At 35.4% G+C, this 17582-nt stretch overlaps 2 protein-coding genes across 2 annotated transcripts; one reads left to right on the top strand and one right to left on the bottom strand.

Annotated features, from left to right (window-relative positions):
* Positions 1-66: 66 nt before the first annotated feature.
* On the top strand, positions 67-12534 carry LOC112561224 (lysophospholipid acyltransferase 2-like). Its single transcript, XM_025233569.1, has 12 exons — positions 67-290; positions 1430-1575; positions 2434-2604; positions 3009-3116; positions 3501-3633; positions 4837-4887; positions 5520-5613; positions 5834-5932; positions 6283-6386; positions 6752-6949; positions 7522-7673; positions 7908-12534. The coding sequence occupies exons 1-12, from the start codon at positions 210-212 to the stop codon at positions 8011-8013; spliced, it is 1443 nt and encodes a 480-aa protein (XP_025089354.1). The 5' UTR covers positions 67-209; the 3' UTR covers positions 8014-12534.
* An 825-nt stretch (positions 12535-13359) lies between these two features.
* LOC112561226 (centromere protein O-like) lies at positions 13360-17195 on the bottom strand. The gene is made up of 5 exons (XM_025233571.1): positions 17015-17195; positions 15941-16225; positions 15189-15457; positions 14738-14903; positions 13360-14157 (listed from the first exon to the last, which is right to left on the bottom strand). Coding segments are annotated over exons 1-5 (873 nt in total). The 5' UTR covers positions 17016-17195; the 3' UTR covers positions 13360-14005.
* Between the last annotated feature and the right edge of the window lie 387 nt (positions 17196-17582).

Here is a 17582-nt window from a genome sequence, read left to right as displayed (position 1 = left end):
CTTGCCGAATAGCCTCCCTTAACCGGAAGCTGACATTGTTTTAATGTAGCCAAGCTACTAGTGCATTGTGGGAAGTTTCAAAGCAGTCGACAGCATCCACACACGATACCGTCTTCATTATCATTTTAAGACCACGACTGCTGTCAAAGGATTCTTCGTGTGTTGTTTTGTGCTTCTTAAAAAAATCTTTTGAGAAAAAATAACACAAGATGGTTGCGCGAGGACAATTCTACGCAGGATCTCAACTTTTGATGCCTTTAGTTTCTGTAGTTGGACTGCCACTGGATCAGGTATGAATGTGACATGAATCATGCACGGATTAGACCTCACGAGGTGACTTTAGTGATTTTATTTCATTTCAGCTTAACAGTTAGCCTTTCTCCTCCAGTTCATAAGTATTTTTCATTCTAGGAGATTAAATATTTTTTGCATTTATTTTGCGTGAGGATAAAATGCGTGTCTAGTCCAATTTGAACTAGCAAAGTTCCAAGGACTTGCATCAGTAGCATCAGGCCATGTGGACTGATGCACCGCTGAGGTTGATCGGACGATTGTACGAGGCTACCTTTCCCTAGCATTCTTCTCGGTCCCACAATTTTCAACCAGTTAACCAGTTTTTTAAAAGCTGAAAAGTATAGATTTCAGCCAGAAATAAAATAATCTTCAGCCTCATCTAAGAGCTTATGTCAGCAAATTGAAATTTGATTAAGCAAATTACTTGAAAGCGACTCGCATGTCTTAGATATATATTTAATGCTGTTAAATAAGCAAATGTGATCAAACCACAATAATTATATGCTTTTTCTTATTGAAATATACATCTGATTCAAATTTGAAAAAACTGGAAGGGAAAATGTTGATGTTTTTGGAGGTCTGCAATAATAGAAAAACATTCCCAAATCTGACTTCTTTTATCAAAGCATTTTTGTGCACATGTCATTACTGGGTGTTCGTTGACAGAATCTGTCACATTGTTAGTCCCACTCCAGTCAGGCTGGTACAGAATGAACTGACATGATGAGTCAGAGGCGAGAGGACATGAGGACAGAACAATGCTATTCAGCTGAACTATGTTGTGCAGCAACTGAAATCAAAACCTGCAGATTAATAGAACCAAGAACACTCTGCTTTAAAAGCATTCTAGGGAATAATGAAATATGATAGACTATTATCCATTTAAAAAAATAATTTTAGGGTAGAATGCATTAAAAAGATAGGTTTTAGATAACATGCTTGTTTCTTGTTTGTTTGTTGACTGTATATTGATTCCATTATCTTTTATGTGCAAATGGAAATTCCACCTGTCATCTAAAGGTAAAAAAATTGTTGGTTCTGTTTTACTTTAAACAAGATCACTGTACTTGAGATTATAAGAAATATATTCATATTTAAAAACTGGGATATTTAATTTATTTTCTCTATATTTCAGCTAAACTTCCTTGTTTGCCAATGTGCTGCTTTGGCTTTGGCAATTCCTTTCCGCAAAGTTCTTTCTCCTTCCACAACTAAGCCCTCAGTAAGGCTTATTGTGGAATTGGTTGCTGGTCTTGCTCTGGCTCTTTTCTGCTTTGGATAGTAAGTTCTTTTGTACTTTTGCTTTCTGTTGCAATAGTGTTTCCTGATTTTCTTCTTAGATAAAACTCATTTATTATTTAAATCAAATCAAATCAAATCAAAACAGACTTTATTGTCTGCCCAGGAGACCCAGGGCAGAAATTTGTCTTTGCTCACATACCCATACAGACATTTAACACACAGTTAGGAGTAAAAGTGAGGAGTAAAATAGTGTTGATTGCACCAGTCCATCAAAGCAGTGTATGTTTATCCTAACAACAAACCTTGGGTGACCAAGGGCCTAAAAGCACTGCTGAACAAAAAGAAACATTTGTTCATCACGGGCAGAAGCCCACGACAGAAGATTAGTACATAGAGGCACTTGACTGAAATACTAAATAACTAATCATATAAGAAATGAGAATACCCTTTATGTAGAATCTGATTTAAGCTAATTCTACTTTTTTAGGCTGGCAAAATTTCTGCAATTTGTGATTTAAGCTCCATGGAATGTTTTCATTCCTCATGGATAACATGTATATTGTGCAGGTTGCATATATCAGACACAGGCATATGTGCTTTAAAAAAAAAAAATTATTACTGAAAGTCCTAGTGTACCTATCAAGAGTGTGAATGTGTGCCTCTGATAATTATCGCTAGGAGGGAGGTAGTTAAAATGTAGTAATTGTATTGGTGTGTGGAATGCAGCTGTTTGTTGTTTAGTTCATTGCTTAGTTTGTTTATTTCATGAGCTCCCAACAAAGAAAAATTCTCCATAGCACAGAAATAGACAAAGTTGTATTGTAAGAACAGACTGTCATTGTCAATTTTAAACAAATTTCCTTTTAAGTACTTTTTTTTTTCCTTTGTACTTTACAGTCAGGTATGGTACCTAATTGTGCAGTCTACCATCAGCTACTTTGTCATGATGTTTGGCAGTCCCCAGTGGTCACACAAAGTAGTGTTTGTCTTCTGCATCATCTATCTCTCTGTTGCCCACATTTATCGACAGATATATGATTATGGTGGATACACACTGGATATCACAGGGTATGTTCCTTCCCTTCTTTAGGAAAAAATTGTCTGCTGTAAGTGTGCATTGTAGTAGGTTGAATATTTGTATGCATTGGACTGACTGTGAGCATTAGATTCTAATGGTTTCCAGTTTAGAACAGGCTATAGGCTTTTCTATATACAAATATACAGAACAAAATAGTTATTTGACGAGAGAAATATTTTGACATTTTTAACTGGAATAAATGACACTGCAGGCCAAATGATCTGAAAAAAAAGTTTAAAAGATTTGGGCAGAAAATATGCAATGTCTGTAACTTTGGGGTTTTTTTCCTTCTGTAGGAGTAGATGGTATAGATTCCTTAGAGATTTTTTTTTATAACATAGCTCATCATTCTAATATGCTTTTTTTTTTGTACAAAAAATCACAAATGTTTCAGTCCCATGATGATTCAAACACAAAAGTTAACCAGTTTAGCCTTTGCATTAGCAGATGGACATAAGGACCAGAGCAAATTAACTCCGGATCAACGTTCACAGGCTATCAGGTGTGTGTTGTAGCTTAAGTGTATAATGTCACACATTATAAGGTGGTTTTGCAGAATATTTTAAAATACCAGTAACCATAAAGTGGAACAATCCATATTCATTCTCAGAATCTCCCTTTTGCATCATCCTCTCCAGACAGTGCTTTTAATAGTAGCCTCCCCTGCCTAGTCTCCACAACGATCAATGTAACTCCCTACATCTGTTTACATTTGGCTAATAAAGGTGTGTGACCATGTTTATCAATAGTTTCTGCATCATATTAAAGCTTGTTTGATTTTAATTGCTAAATCTATGTGATTTGATAATACTCCCATATTTTAGTTGGGTAGAAAGGTGACAGTAGAACTTGGCATTACACTGTTCTCATTTTCTTTGTATTTCAGAGCTGTGCCTAATGTGTTGAGCTTCTACAGTTTTATGTTCTACTTCCATGGCATCATGTGTGGTCCTCTTTCTTTTTACTCTGATTATATGTCCTTTATTGATGGCAGTTACTTGCACACTCCACCCCCGCAGGTTTGCAATTTTGAAAATGTATCTGTTGTATGTTGTATGACTTATAGTAGGATAAAGTGAAGCTCAGTGAACAATATTTTACTTTTAGATTTTGTCATCTTTCCCTTTCTCAGTGTGTGTTTTTGTTTTCTTGTTTGAATTTTGGAATTTTATTGAATTGCATTTTGTGTCTAATTGTTATGAATGGTTCAAGATGATAAATTAAAAGCTTATGATAGCCTTTGAACATACACTTAAACATCTGCCTTCATCCACATCACTCACTTGGTCTGGATCCACAATTATTCTTTATCAGTCTGACAGTAGAGTTATTTTTTAACCTATCATTGTTTTTTGACCATCATGTTAACTTATTCTGCAGATGGCTATCTTACTTAAACTGTGCAGGATCAGCTGCATCAGACATCTCCAATTTAGTGCTTTCATCAAGCAGCAGCCTATGTCAGAATTTGTATCGTTCAGACTTGACTATTTTAACTCTCTCTTTGTTGATCTCCCTGATTGCCTGCTCAACAAGATCCAAGAGCTTAGCATAATGCTACTGACATTGCAGAAGGCCGATCATATCACACCACTTCTGCACAATCTGCACTGGCTTTCCGTTTGTGTTTGCATTAAATTCATTATTGCTATGCATTGCATTCATGTTGATGATAGTCTTGCTCCATTCTGTCTGAGCTTGTGTTGCCCTACCAGCCTGGCAGGTCAGTTTGCTCTGCTCATACAAGTGTTTTTATTGTCCTGTGTATCAGACTAGAAAAGTTTGACTGTTACTCATTCACTTTCTCTGGTCCAAGTATTTGGAATGACTTGTCTCATTCTCTCTGTACAATGGGAATGCTACATGCTTTCCAGTCTGGTCCTAACATCTACCTCATTCAGAAATACTGTAATTGATCTACCCTTACCGTTCCTTTCTCCACCATTCTCCTATCTTTCTGTTCCTTCTTGTTCCTGACCTAGTTGACTGATATATGAGTGTAGGTATGCTCTGCTTGATTGTGATGTCTATTTCTATCACACGACCTCATTCTCTACTGCCCTCTTTCTCTTGTAAAACACATTGAGCTCGCCTCAGTGTGGGGTAATACACTATATCTTATTATTCTAAGTATATTCTAAGTATTAGAATAATAAGATATAGTGTATTACCCCACACTGAGTATTACTTAAGTATTAAGCTTATTTAATTCAACTTTTCAGACTGCTCTTAAGAAGGAAGTTGGTCAGCCTGATCCTTGGGATGGTCATATGGTGAGAACTTGACTATCTGACTGTCTAGCTGTTCTCTTTTAGATAAGTTGTCATTTTTGATGTGGGGTTTTTTGGTGCATTACTGTTTTACAAAGTGTTGGAACAACTGCGTCCTCACCCCACTAAAAATAAAAAATAACAATTAAATGTTCATAAAAAAATTCCTTTGAGTTCTCAAAAGGATAGTAGAAAGTTCTGAGGGTTTTGTGAATGTGTTGCAGCTACTCAAACAATATTTAACTTTCAGGTTGTCCAAATTTTAATATCTGTGACTTCAGCTAAATTCTGTTTCTGGATACAGTAAGAGAAACTGCTTGCATCTACAATAACAGTGAATACATTTTTTTCCAAATTAAAAAAAAGGAAAGGGAGGTTAATAATAAATAAATGCTAATAATATAATTTCAGGACATATTTGGATCTATTATGTTGGTGTTTATACTCATATTATGCCTGTTTATTTTACAAAATTAATACAATATTTGTCAAATAGGATTACGTACAAAGCATTTTTTGTTAATTTATTGTATAGAGCGTTTTTTGCTAAACTTAATAATTGCGAGTGATGTTGATTTTTCTTGATAATTGCATTGTTTTAATCTGATGCATGTAGATGTGTTTTGAACAATCAGGCAGTTTTAATCAAGAAGCTCATCACTGCTGCTGTGAGTGGAATCCTGATGGTAGTTCTGCCACCTTTGCTTTGTCCACCAGAAAGTCTTCTTTGTAAGTTATTCTTTTGGTACTTTGAAATTTTATCATGGAACTGCTAAATATCTTATTTGACAAATCTAAATACCTATAGATGATTGTTCCAGTAGGTTATGTAGGAATTGGAAAGAGCACTTAAAAGCACAAAACATAATTTGAAATTCAATTAAATTATATGTCCTAAAATAGTCATTTTATGGTAGTTTTAAAATGACTGTTTGAAATATTTGTGCAGCTCAAGAATTCTATGAGAAATCCTTCCTTGAGAAAAACCTCTATATTTTGGTTTGCATGACATGTGCCAGATACAAATATTACTTTGCCTGGATTTTAGGTAAGGTTTAATAATAGAGATACTGGGATTTTTATTATGAACTAATCTATGGTGGATCTTAAGCATGATGACATCTAGATTGATTAAATTTGTATAAACCAAGTTTAGCTTTTTACATATAACATTATGACTTTCTGATTTTACCTGTACTTTCTTTTTTTTGTGAAAGGCAAATGAAATGTCAAAGAAGCTTAAGTATGTTATGAAATTTTAAGTAGAGAAAAGAGAGTTATTCTGATAGGAAACATTTGAGAGTTAAAGCATAACAGTCCCAGCTGTGATTACAAGTATTGCAGGAAATTTCTGGCCAGTGAACCCATCATTAATACAAGTTTGTTTTTGCTATTCAGGAGAAGCCATCAATGTAGCTGCGGGCTTTGGATTCAATGGCTATGATGAAAATGGCAAGGCGAAGTGGGACTTGGTTGACAATGTTAATGTGTGGGTTGTTGAGGTCAGTAAAGATTTGTCTGTTTGATGAAGGAGGGTGGGGATGGGGTTTGAGTGGGGAGAACATCATGCAGGTTTCAGTTGCTTCTTATTTATTGTGTATGATCAGCTCTCTGAGTATACGTTTCACATCTTATAAAATAACTCAGTCTCTATTTGCCATACTGCAGCACCCAAATTTAACTAATTTTTCTCCTTGTGTTTATAGGACTCTGAGAACTTTTTGATTATGCTGATTAGTTGCAGATGTGTGGAAATAAAGTGTCTGTACTTTTCAAAGTGTGTATTTCTTTTATCGTTAGCTTCATGATATTGCTTAGTAAAAGTGCTTGAAGTGATTTTAATTGAAATTTCATGTTATTTACTCAGTTTGGTGACAGTCTGAAGGTGAATATAGATGGATGGAACCAGAAGACTTTGGTATGGCTTCGTCGAGTTGTGTATGATCGTGCCCCAAAATACCAGACTTTTGCTGTCTTTGCTATCAGTGCCATTTGGCATGGCTTCTATCCAGGGTATTACCTCACCTTTGGCAGTGCAGCCCTGTTTACAGTGGCAGCTAGGCTGGTAAGATCTACAGCATTTTTAAAACAAAGAATGCATGTACTTTAAAAAGCATTGGAGTCTTTCAAATTTTTGTTAGAAAGTAAAGGCTGTGTGGGTTATGATCTCTTTGCATACACAGCTACAAGTTCTGTAGACACCAATCCTTAAAACTGTTTGGTAGCTATTACTGTAGTACTGTTATTATATTACTTCATTTTATTCATACTTTTAACTGAAATTTAAATTTAATTGAATATTAGATACAATAGCTATTTATCTCTTAAATGTATTTGTGAAAATGATGTGTGAAATCTTATCTTTTGCCACATTTTCAACTACTTTTCATTCTTTCAATCAAGATTGCATTCTTTAACTGTTATTTAACAGTTTTGAACACTTTTCATTGGTTTTTCTTAGATCTTTAGCTTTAAAACTGCATTTAGTCAAGAATGACCTGATAGGCAGGTCTGTGATCTGAATGAATCTGAACAACAATTTTCTGATTTTTTTTGTTTGTTTATTTCATAGCACAGGTATTTAGTTTTTTTTTTAAAAAAAACTCTGTGCCTTTATACATACACTCATTGATTTAGGTGCGACGAAGGGTGCGACCATTCTTCCAAACTAGTGACAACATGAAGAAACTGTATGATGTTGGAACATTTGTTTTCACGCGCCTGGTTAATGCCTATATAACCTTCAACTTTCTAACCCTGGAGTTTATTCCATCCCTAAGCATTTATCTGTAAGTTTTCTCATTTTGCAAAACACTTATGTTCATACTTCTGAAGATGATGTTGACAGCGAAGCAAGATAAATTTACATGTTAATGAAACATTCCACTTTTATTTTTATTAATTTCTTGCAGACATGCTTAACTGTCTTGCTAAAAAGAAAAAAATAATTGAATCTGAAAAATTGTTCTTGTGTCTTATAGGACTTACACATGGTTTACTAAGAAAAATAATTTGTGTTTCAGATCACTATACTGCTGGTTACATCTGCTGGGAATTGCTGTCGTTGTGTATTTTACTTTCATTTCACCGTCCAAGCCCAGTGGACGGCCACCAGTGAAACAAGACTAAAAATAGTTTTCACAAGACTAAAAGTGCATCTCTCTTCACGTTTCCGTTCGTCAATTGTTCATGTGGCGGAGAAGTGACAGATGCACTGCATTTCACCCTTTATTTTTGTCACTGTGCAGCGATAGCACATTTTATTGTTGTATTTGCTAAGGCTTTGGATCTGATAGATTTTTACTCAGAAATAGGCATCAAAACCTATATTTATTTGCAGAATGCATGTCGCAGCATCTGTACTAGCAAAGTGATATTTTTTGTAATAGTGAGATGAAGCTGGTGTAGACGATCCTGCCATAGAGAGCATGTGTGAACAAGGTAGCCTCAGATATTGCAATTTTTTGTACTTTTCCTAGTGACATGGATTCATTCAAAAAAGCTACATGCAGGTGTTTTTGTTTGTCACAATTTTTGCAGAAAATTAGCTGATAGGAGGGAGTACATTTTCAAAGACTGTTTAGAAATATAAAGAACTAACATGGCTGTTAATTATGCATAATTACCTGACGATAATCAGGTATCTTAAACCAAATATATTTTAACATGTCAAGACTTGTCATTTATACTCTTCTTTTAATATTGTTTTTATTTAAAATTCTGATAGGTTAAAATGGATTTTTAAAAGTTCTCACCTTTTCCTGCCAATCAACAGCTATACTTTTAAGAAACACTTTGGGGAAGAAACTTCTTCATTTCAAATGTGAAATCATTTCTCTATAGATTCATGTCAGGATTGATGTTAGGAAAGTGGACCTGACATGCCTATTTTATGGAATGTAAGGCAAGAGATGCCTAGACTGTCGAACAGGCAGCTTGCGGGGCCCTGGGGGAGTGTCATATTCAAAGTCAAGAGCCATAAGCATAACCGTACCACAAGAATCTCCTGTCGTGGGGCCTGGGGCGGTTGCCTCGCTTGCCACTCTAAAAGGGTGCCCCTGCTGTTGAACGATGGTTGTTGATTTGACACTTTCATTACATGCCTGAACATTTTACAACGAAGGAAATAACTTTGTCTCAAAAAATGTATTCAGTACCAGATTAAAAGATTGGATTGTGCGAAAATATATTGCCATAATGATGATTATCTTAATCTTGATTTTAAAAAGACAGGTGTATAAGCTAGTTTTGTTTTCACTTTAATGGGTCTCAAATTCACTTTGGTCTTTTATAATAATTGAAGTTGATTGGAAAGTAGGAGCAAATAACTGGCTTTGCAGTGTTGGTTTTTTGTTTTTGTTTTTTTTTTTTTCATTTTTGAAAACATTTATACTTCATTCTTTGTGTGTGTGTGTGTGTGTATGATGTTATATTTTATCTCAAGCTTACCAAGTATGAACATAAGAATGGACATGAATGAAGAAAACGCCAGTTTTGTATTTATAAAAAGATGAATTTTCATCTAAAGGATTGTTTAAATCAAAAGAAGTAGAAAAGATTTCTAAGCATTATTTTAAAAAGGACCATTTCTGTATTTCCTTAACTTTTTTTTTGTTTGTTTCTATTCAATCGGTACTCTAGTTTCTACCTCATCATAAAATAGAGGGAAAAATGTTCTTAGCATGAGGCCAGTTCTCTGTATCTTTTGTGGGTCTACTTGCTCATAACTTCACTGAATTCTCATTAATCCATGCAGTGTCTCTAAAACAAAGATTGCTGTGCTGGAACTTCTGGCTTTATTGTGCCTGAAGTCATCCAAAAAGAAAAAAATATATTAACTTTGAATGTTGAACAGTTTAACCTGTTGTTTCATGCTGTAGTTGTATTCTTCTAGTTTGTTCTTTCGGATTTGACTGTGCATTATATTGCAAAGAGATTATTATCATGGTGTCTTACAGGTTTGCTATACATTATGTGTTATATTATAGATACTCAGCTACAGTGCATCTTCATGTCCAAGAGCAGGAAAAGTGCTTGGATTCATACTCATGCCTAATTCTGTTAGGATATATTTTTTTTTCAGATAAAATATTTTGCAGAAGCAACTAAATGGAATTCGGTGGGATGTACAGATATTCAAAAGTAAAACTGAATCCAAAGAGCATGGAAGCTTAAGGAAGAATTATTGTGATATTTGATATTATTAGTTTAGAAGCATGGATTGTATCAAACTTTAGTACACATTGTTAGGAATTGGGTTGTTTTCTTGTAGCTGTCTTCTGATTTTGCATTATTAACATTTCCACACCCTTTTAGCAAGTTTAGGTAAAATGTCTCGTGGCATAATATATTTTGTAATAAACTTGATCCAATAGCTGCTCTTTCATTATTACTAGTTATTAAATAATATTAGTTATGCTGATTTACATTAAAATATGATACTAATAGTTTCGTGACAGGAGGAATCAAGATATTATTACTTGTACACTATTTTGTGCAGCTGGTGATAAAACTTGCAATATATTCATGGGAGGTGTGTCTAAACTTGCCAACAATTTTAATTGTGATGAGGGCTGGTCTGACAACCCCTACATAAACACTGGCTACTGGTAGTGTAAGTTGACAATTAGATTTCTATTCTCAGGTGTAAAAAACCTGCATTGTTTGTAGTCTTGATCTTCTAGCAGTTTTCAAAAGCTCACTTTAAGAGTTGTTTAATCACTTTTGCCAGAGGCGAAATCAAAATATGAATCTTGCGGATCCCCTTCCTTGAGTGTTCAATTGAATCAATGCATTAAGAAGTAAAAGCATTATTAAGAACAGATTTTACTATTTTAGTTTTGAGGTTGGGGGGGGGGGGGTGTGTGGTTAAGAAACACTTCCCTTTGTTGCCATTGCTACTTTTGATGTGGTTGTGAAATATAAGAAACTTGTGTATTCTGGTAAAAATTGAGGGTAGCACTAAAGATCATTCAGCATGATGTATGTTGGTTATCCTTTGCTTAAGTGGAGCGAGATAAGAGGCATGGCATGTGTATAAGGATCCCATGTTTAAACTAGTTCATAAAGTGCAAGAACTGAGGAATCATTAAGAATAGCTGAGTGTGTACGTGTTTTTACTTAAGCTGTATGTCTGCATATAAGGATGTAAATATTTTAAAAGAGAGTACTATTTGCTGGTTTCCTGTTGCCTCTAGCATTTCTCTAAGAGAGCAAAATAGGATTAGTTTTAAGCATGTGTGTTTGTGTCAAAGTTTGCTTAAATCTGTTGTGTTATTCTGTTTTTATATATATAGTGTTATCATTCCTGTGAGTACTAGAATGCTGGTCTCAAAAACAGTTTTTAACAGATGTGTTTTTGCAATTAAAGTATTATTTTAGACAGTTTATTTATGCTTGTAGAATGAGGTCATATAATCAAGTGCAGTGAGAACCTTTCAGCAATTCCAAAAAAGTATTATGTCTAGAACTATATATGTATATATACACACACATATCTATATATAGATACATGTATTGTTTCTTAGTTTTATTGTACGAGACAGTCATTTCGGGCAAATATTAAAGGGTAAGCCAAGTCACTTATGATCAGTTGAGTTCAATGTACTGGCATATTAACAGAACATGTTGCTGTCGTTAGCCTATTCCATATTTTTTCAGGGCTTTTAGTGTGAGTGAACATGTGAATTGATGTAAATTCTGATCACTTGATTTCACTAATTGCAGCATTAATTACATGAGCTTTGAGCATGTGCTAATGATACACTGTCTAATAATTTAGCCTCATTTTGTTACCTTAAAACTGAGGAGAGGACTGCAATGTTTAAAAGCTTGTGAATGGAAGAGTTTACATTTAGATTACATGGTCTGTATAGTATCTTGTGAGAAAATGAACACACTGACTTCAAAATAATAATGTTCTTGGTTTAGCCTTTCACATACCAGGTCCTATAGTTGTGCACTTTTGAATCTCTCCATGTTACTGCAAGAAAGGTCAGAATTATGCAGTAAATCTCCCAGTGTCCAGTGAGTTAAAGGGAATTAAGTAATAATAGCCTAATTTATTCCTTTTGAAAGCACATTTTAATGTAGTTAGGTCTACCTGTTTTCCCAAATCTCTTTTTTCATTGATCAACAAGTGCAGGCTTTGATAGTTTCACTAAAATATTTGAATGGCAGAGCAACTCTGATTTGTTTTGAAAGCAATATTAAACCAGCACATGAACATCATGCTCCAGTCAATAGATTCGTTTCACATATATCTTTGTCATGCTTAGTTGGACCCTACTGCTTTGCTATTCCACGTGAATATCAAGAAAACTGTTGCCAGGCAGACTTCATCTTTTGTTGCAGATGGCATTTAAAGAAAGTAAAATATTAAATATATTTGATTTGAGCCTCAGGTATAGATGGTTATAACCTATATAATGCTTATGTAAGTAAGAGAATATACTGTTGATAAATGTTACAAAGACTGTTAGATCTAAATATGTTGGCATTCTGCTAACAAAGATGTGGAAACATTCACTTTTTTTAATAATGTTGTGATCAAGCTAAGTGGACTGTTGTCTGGCATGTACATTTTCAAGTAAACAGTATGGTAAAAGATCTCAATGAGTTACAAACTCAGAAATAAATGCCACAAGCTGCCTACTGACTTTGTTATTCATTCACTTTATCCTGTAACTGGTACCAATCATATGGAAGATGCAATGAACTCATGTCAGCGCAAGAAGGTCCCCCAGTGAACAGCCAGTTCACTCAACGACTTTATTACAAGCATGTAAAGAAAGCTTTGAGATACTCTTATTTTGTTGTCACAGTTCCTCACTTTTTTCCTCAACTATAATGAGTGTGATGTGTGACAACACACAGATTGCCTGAAACACTCAAGGCATTCACCCTTCATTATCTTATCTCTTGTCAAAGCAGTTTTTATGTTGGATTCTATGCATACTGCTTCTAGGCATGTTATTCAAATCAAAATTTTATATTTTAAAATGTTATAGCCAGAACAACTATATCTGAAGGTTTTCACTTTAAAGAGACCAGATGCACATGATACCTAAACTATCCTAATAACTGATGTGCACTGTCTTTCCTACATGCTGGTGGCACAACATTAGGTGCTTTTCACATATGCCATGAAAATCAGGTGTTCCAGATTTAGATTTTCTCCTTGGTACACTGTTCTTCTTCAGTGATACCTGTTTTCATGCTCAGGTGCTTGGTTGTGAAGGAACCTTAGTAGCCCTCTTCAACCCTTTTTCGTGGTAAAACAAACTGTCATGCCCTTAAATACATCAGCAGTCAGAGCTGTTAAAGAAAATACTTAGCATGCCCTACCATAATCATTGCTAAACAAGTATGCATTTTGGAAAGCCTAGATTTCCTTAATCTTTGCCATGCTCAGTATCACTGGAATTATTGAATAAGATTTCCAGTTCTGTGAAATGACACTGCTGGAGAAACCAGTTTTACTACTTGCATATTACATTTATTGTGATCTCAAAGTAGTTACCACCTGTAAACAAGACTACAGTCAACACAAGGCTGCTACTTCCTGTTTTTAATTATTTACATATCATGTAAGGCTACTGCTGCCATTGGGCATGCTATCACACCGCATTCCATTGTTTAGCCAGTTAATCAGAGAAATCTGGAGGGTCACAAGTTAGCACTAGGTTAGATGCAATAAAAAGATAAGTCTCCTGTGATCTGACTAATGAATATAAAAGTTCTATAGTTCTTAAAGGTGTGCCTGTATTAGTCTTCCTGAAACAGCAACCACCCTAGCATCTTCGAGCTCTTTCATTAATGTTTGCCGACTCACCACTGAAGTACTAAAAGAAACCTAGTTTCTATGCTGTTCTCACCTATAGGTCTCTATCCATATGGGAAATTTTCATCTTTGCACTGGTATCTCTATGGTACAACAGGACTGCAGTTCCCATTCCTGACTTATCTTGGCTCATGGGTTCAGCAGTCTGACAAGTTTCCTGAGATTCTGCAACTTAGGTTCCTCAAGCAACAGTTCTTCTAGCATGACTCCCTTGACAGCACTATTTCCTTGGATTCAGCATTACATGCCAGTCCATTCCATTGGTCTCATGTGTGGTCTTCATGTGATGCTTGCCTCTGTCTGGTTCCTAAAGTGAGCTACCAAGAGTTCCAATGCTAAGCCAATGGCAGCAGTTAATCTGTTCTCTGAGAAAACATGCTGAAGCTCTAAGCTGACAGAATCAGGCAGTCCCTTTTGATGCACAAGATTACCTACAATAACAAAAAATTATATAGTGTATTATGTTCACCTTTCATGATGAATGAGAACTCAGTAAATTTATTGACCACAAGGTCTAGGATCACATTTTTGCAAAATACATTCTAAAGTAATAAAATATCTACATTATAATACATTTCCACATATACACCATCCCCAAAATTACCTGCCACCTCCCTACACTTTTAAGTGTGACTAAACTCAAATTATAGAAATGGAGTATATTTCAATTGGACAAGCAATAAAATACTGAATTAGGCAATTCCCTAATTGGTACCAACCAAAAAACATGCATCACCTACCTACCCTAGCTTGAGGATGAAAGCCGCATTTGATTTTTTGTTTTTTGGGGGTTTTTTTTTTTAGTAAGTCATGTTTTTGATGGTGCAAAGATGGGCAAATTACACAAAAATGAGTTTAGTCACGCTTTAAATTTTTCGATGAACTAACAAATGATGTAAGATATCCCAAAATGTACATAGGCACAGAAAATGTTAAGTACTCTTTCATATTTGTAACAGAATCTGAAGCTGTACAGGAAAACAGTTTGACAGAATTGATTGAATTACACACCTTTCTTAACTGGGACCACAGTAACTGTTGTTGGTGTGGCAGTACATAGATCTGCATACTTCAAAGTGATTTCTGCTTGCAGGTTTGGCTGAATGTCAAGACGAAAACATAAGAAATCAACTGGCCCACTTTTTTCAGCCACATACAGGACTGAGGAGAATTTGGTCTGGAAAAAACCCCAAAAGAAATTTATATAACTGTCAACATTAATGTAATGTTCTTAGCTGATATATGATGCACGAAATATTTTCCTTCTTCATCTGCTACTAAAAGTAGTGATATATTTGGTCAGCACTGAATTAATTCATCTGCTTAACAATAAAAGGACTGATTTCTGCAATATTTCAGTACTGCTATGTTACTATCTTCCTTCAGTCTTCTCTGACAAACAAACTGAGCTGATAACATAAAGATGGTGACACCCAGATTAAATTTTGACATTTGCTCTCACCTCAGCTTGCTTTACTTCTTCTCGACGAATGATATACATTGCTAATAACTCTCTGACAGGCTGCACAAATGATTGCAGATCTTTCACTTCAAGATTTTCTGGCAGCTTTGAGAAAACAATGAAAGCAGGGAGGTCATGGTGGGCAATTTTGAAGTGTCCTGAAGACAAACGCTGCAATTTCACATGGTATGACTCCAGATAGATACCTTTAAAAGATGTAGTGAAGCAGAGAAGTTTGCTGACATGGTCTGATTCAGTAATTGCAACACCTGTTGATTTAATAACATCACAGGATTAAGTTGAATGGCTGAGAATTTCCATGTAAACAACTGTTTGAAATGTAACCATTGCAAATATGTAAGATACGACTTTATTTATCCAATTACTAAGCACCTCTATAAGGAAGAAAGGGTGACAACCACACACACAACACAACAAGATCAATCAAAACCACCATCACACATTCATACCATCACATTTACATCTATCACACCAGACAAAACCCATGCAATCACAGATCATTTTCCTGACCTTAAGGACAGGCTTCATGACCTTGAGGCATTTTATTCCTCTTAGTAGCAATTTATATGAGCCAATATTGCTTCACCATAATAAATGCACCAACACAACTGGAATTGGACTCCATAAGCCATTAACACATTGACTCCAGCTCCAGAGAAATCTCTATATCTTCCTTTTTGCAATCTAATTTTAGCTTTATGTTCCACAAAAATAACCTTCAGGCTGCATACCTGTTAATTTGTAGACATTTAATTGTTCACGAAGCTTCTTGCAATATGCCTCTGCACGCCTTAGCTCTGAGCCACTGCCATTTTCTTCCACAGCGTGTAATTCGTCAGCTTCAGCTGCCGCAGTCTGCAACAGTTCCTTCAGCTTTTCACGTTTCTTTTTCAACTCTTCAATTCTTTGCAGCTGTGCTTGCTTTATCTGCTGTTTGATAGCTACCTCTTTTTCACTTTGTTGTTTGGCAGTGGCAGCAGACTGAAGAGATCCAAGTGCTGACAGTGAACCAAGCACTGCAAAAGTCAGACACATCATCAAAGTAAAATTTAAATATAGCCACATTTGTTGATGCATCTGTTTACATGTTGGTATTTGTTATATTTCCACCACCGTGCTACTTTCTTCCTGCCTCACCATCCAGACCACATCCTGCATGCTTTGATCAGCATCTGATACCTTTGGTTCCACATTATTCTGAACAATACTCTGCTTCACTAGTCAGAAAACCTTTGCATACACTAGTCCCTTTGCTTTGAACACTCTTCCCTTTCTCTTCCACCAAGCTGCATAACTAGTTTTAATCAGCAGCTTGACTCACCTTTTTCAAATTACTTTCAGAAACTCCCTTAAACTGTTTCACTGGATCTCTAACAGTTTAAAACTACAAGTCTCCTTACTAATTTAATTTTCTTTCAAATTAAAAAAAAAGCCTAAACTTATACATAAAATAATAAGTTATCACATTGTTCTACTCCCGGCATACAAAGTAATTAAAATGAAGGTAAAGTGGCTGCTTCGCTAAACTTGGAAAGTAAACGTTAAAAACAGTAGTGTACGATAAGGAGAACAATTAATCATTAAGCAGATGCAAGAATGTCTATTAACCTTCGCTGCATGCTTCAAGTCAAATTAATCTGCTGATCTGATCCTACTTTTAAAAATGAACAAGTCCAGTATGTGCTACCGACAACGCAAAATGTATTATTTTTTTATTTGTACTTCTTCGTAAGCAATAAAACGATATGTCAACATCAACAAACTGTACGACAAAGCTCAACTTCTGACATCCTAAATTAACTTACTCTTGTCTCAGGTGTGCATGCCACACAATTGATGTAAGTTACAGGGAAGCTTTTGTGTCTGGTACACAATGCTTGTTTCCAATATTCACGTCAGTCTATGCTAATCAAAATCGACGGATTGTCATCTTTTCATTGTTAGCGCCATTTTCGCTAAACTTCGCTACAAACGTAAAGGGAAGTAAGCAGCCAATCCTTATTGTTGATAGCTTCCCTTTATTAGTCTCGCTACAAATGGCGCAACCGCTACTCTGCGACTATTAACCGTTAAAATTGCTCTTCTTATGTTCCTTAATACTCTCGAGTTCGGTGAGGATTATTATAAGAGCCAGGGTTAAAATGTAGTTTATTTTCTCTACCATTTTCGTTTCGTTTTTGATTTTCGTGTGAAGCACACTGAACTCGCATCCAATGAGGGAAATGCGCGCTAAACATTCAGTATTGACTTCATCACCTTTTCACCAAAACCCTTTAGAGTAGACGGAAGCCTTTTTATATCAATTAGGCCAATAAATGAGTCTAAACAGATACAGGTCACTATAGAGTAGCACATATGTGTGCCAGGGTTTTT

Source organism: Pomacea canaliculata, linkage group LG4, assembly GCF_003073045.1.
Source record: "Pomacea canaliculata isolate SZHN2017 linkage group LG4, ASM307304v1, whole genome shotgun sequence".
Classification (NCBI taxonomy): domain Eukaryota; kingdom Metazoa; phylum Mollusca; class Gastropoda; order Architaenioglossa; family Ampullariidae; genus Pomacea; species Pomacea canaliculata.
Note: the sequence above shows the minus strand (reverse complement) of the source record. Positions and strands in the feature narration are given on the sequence as shown.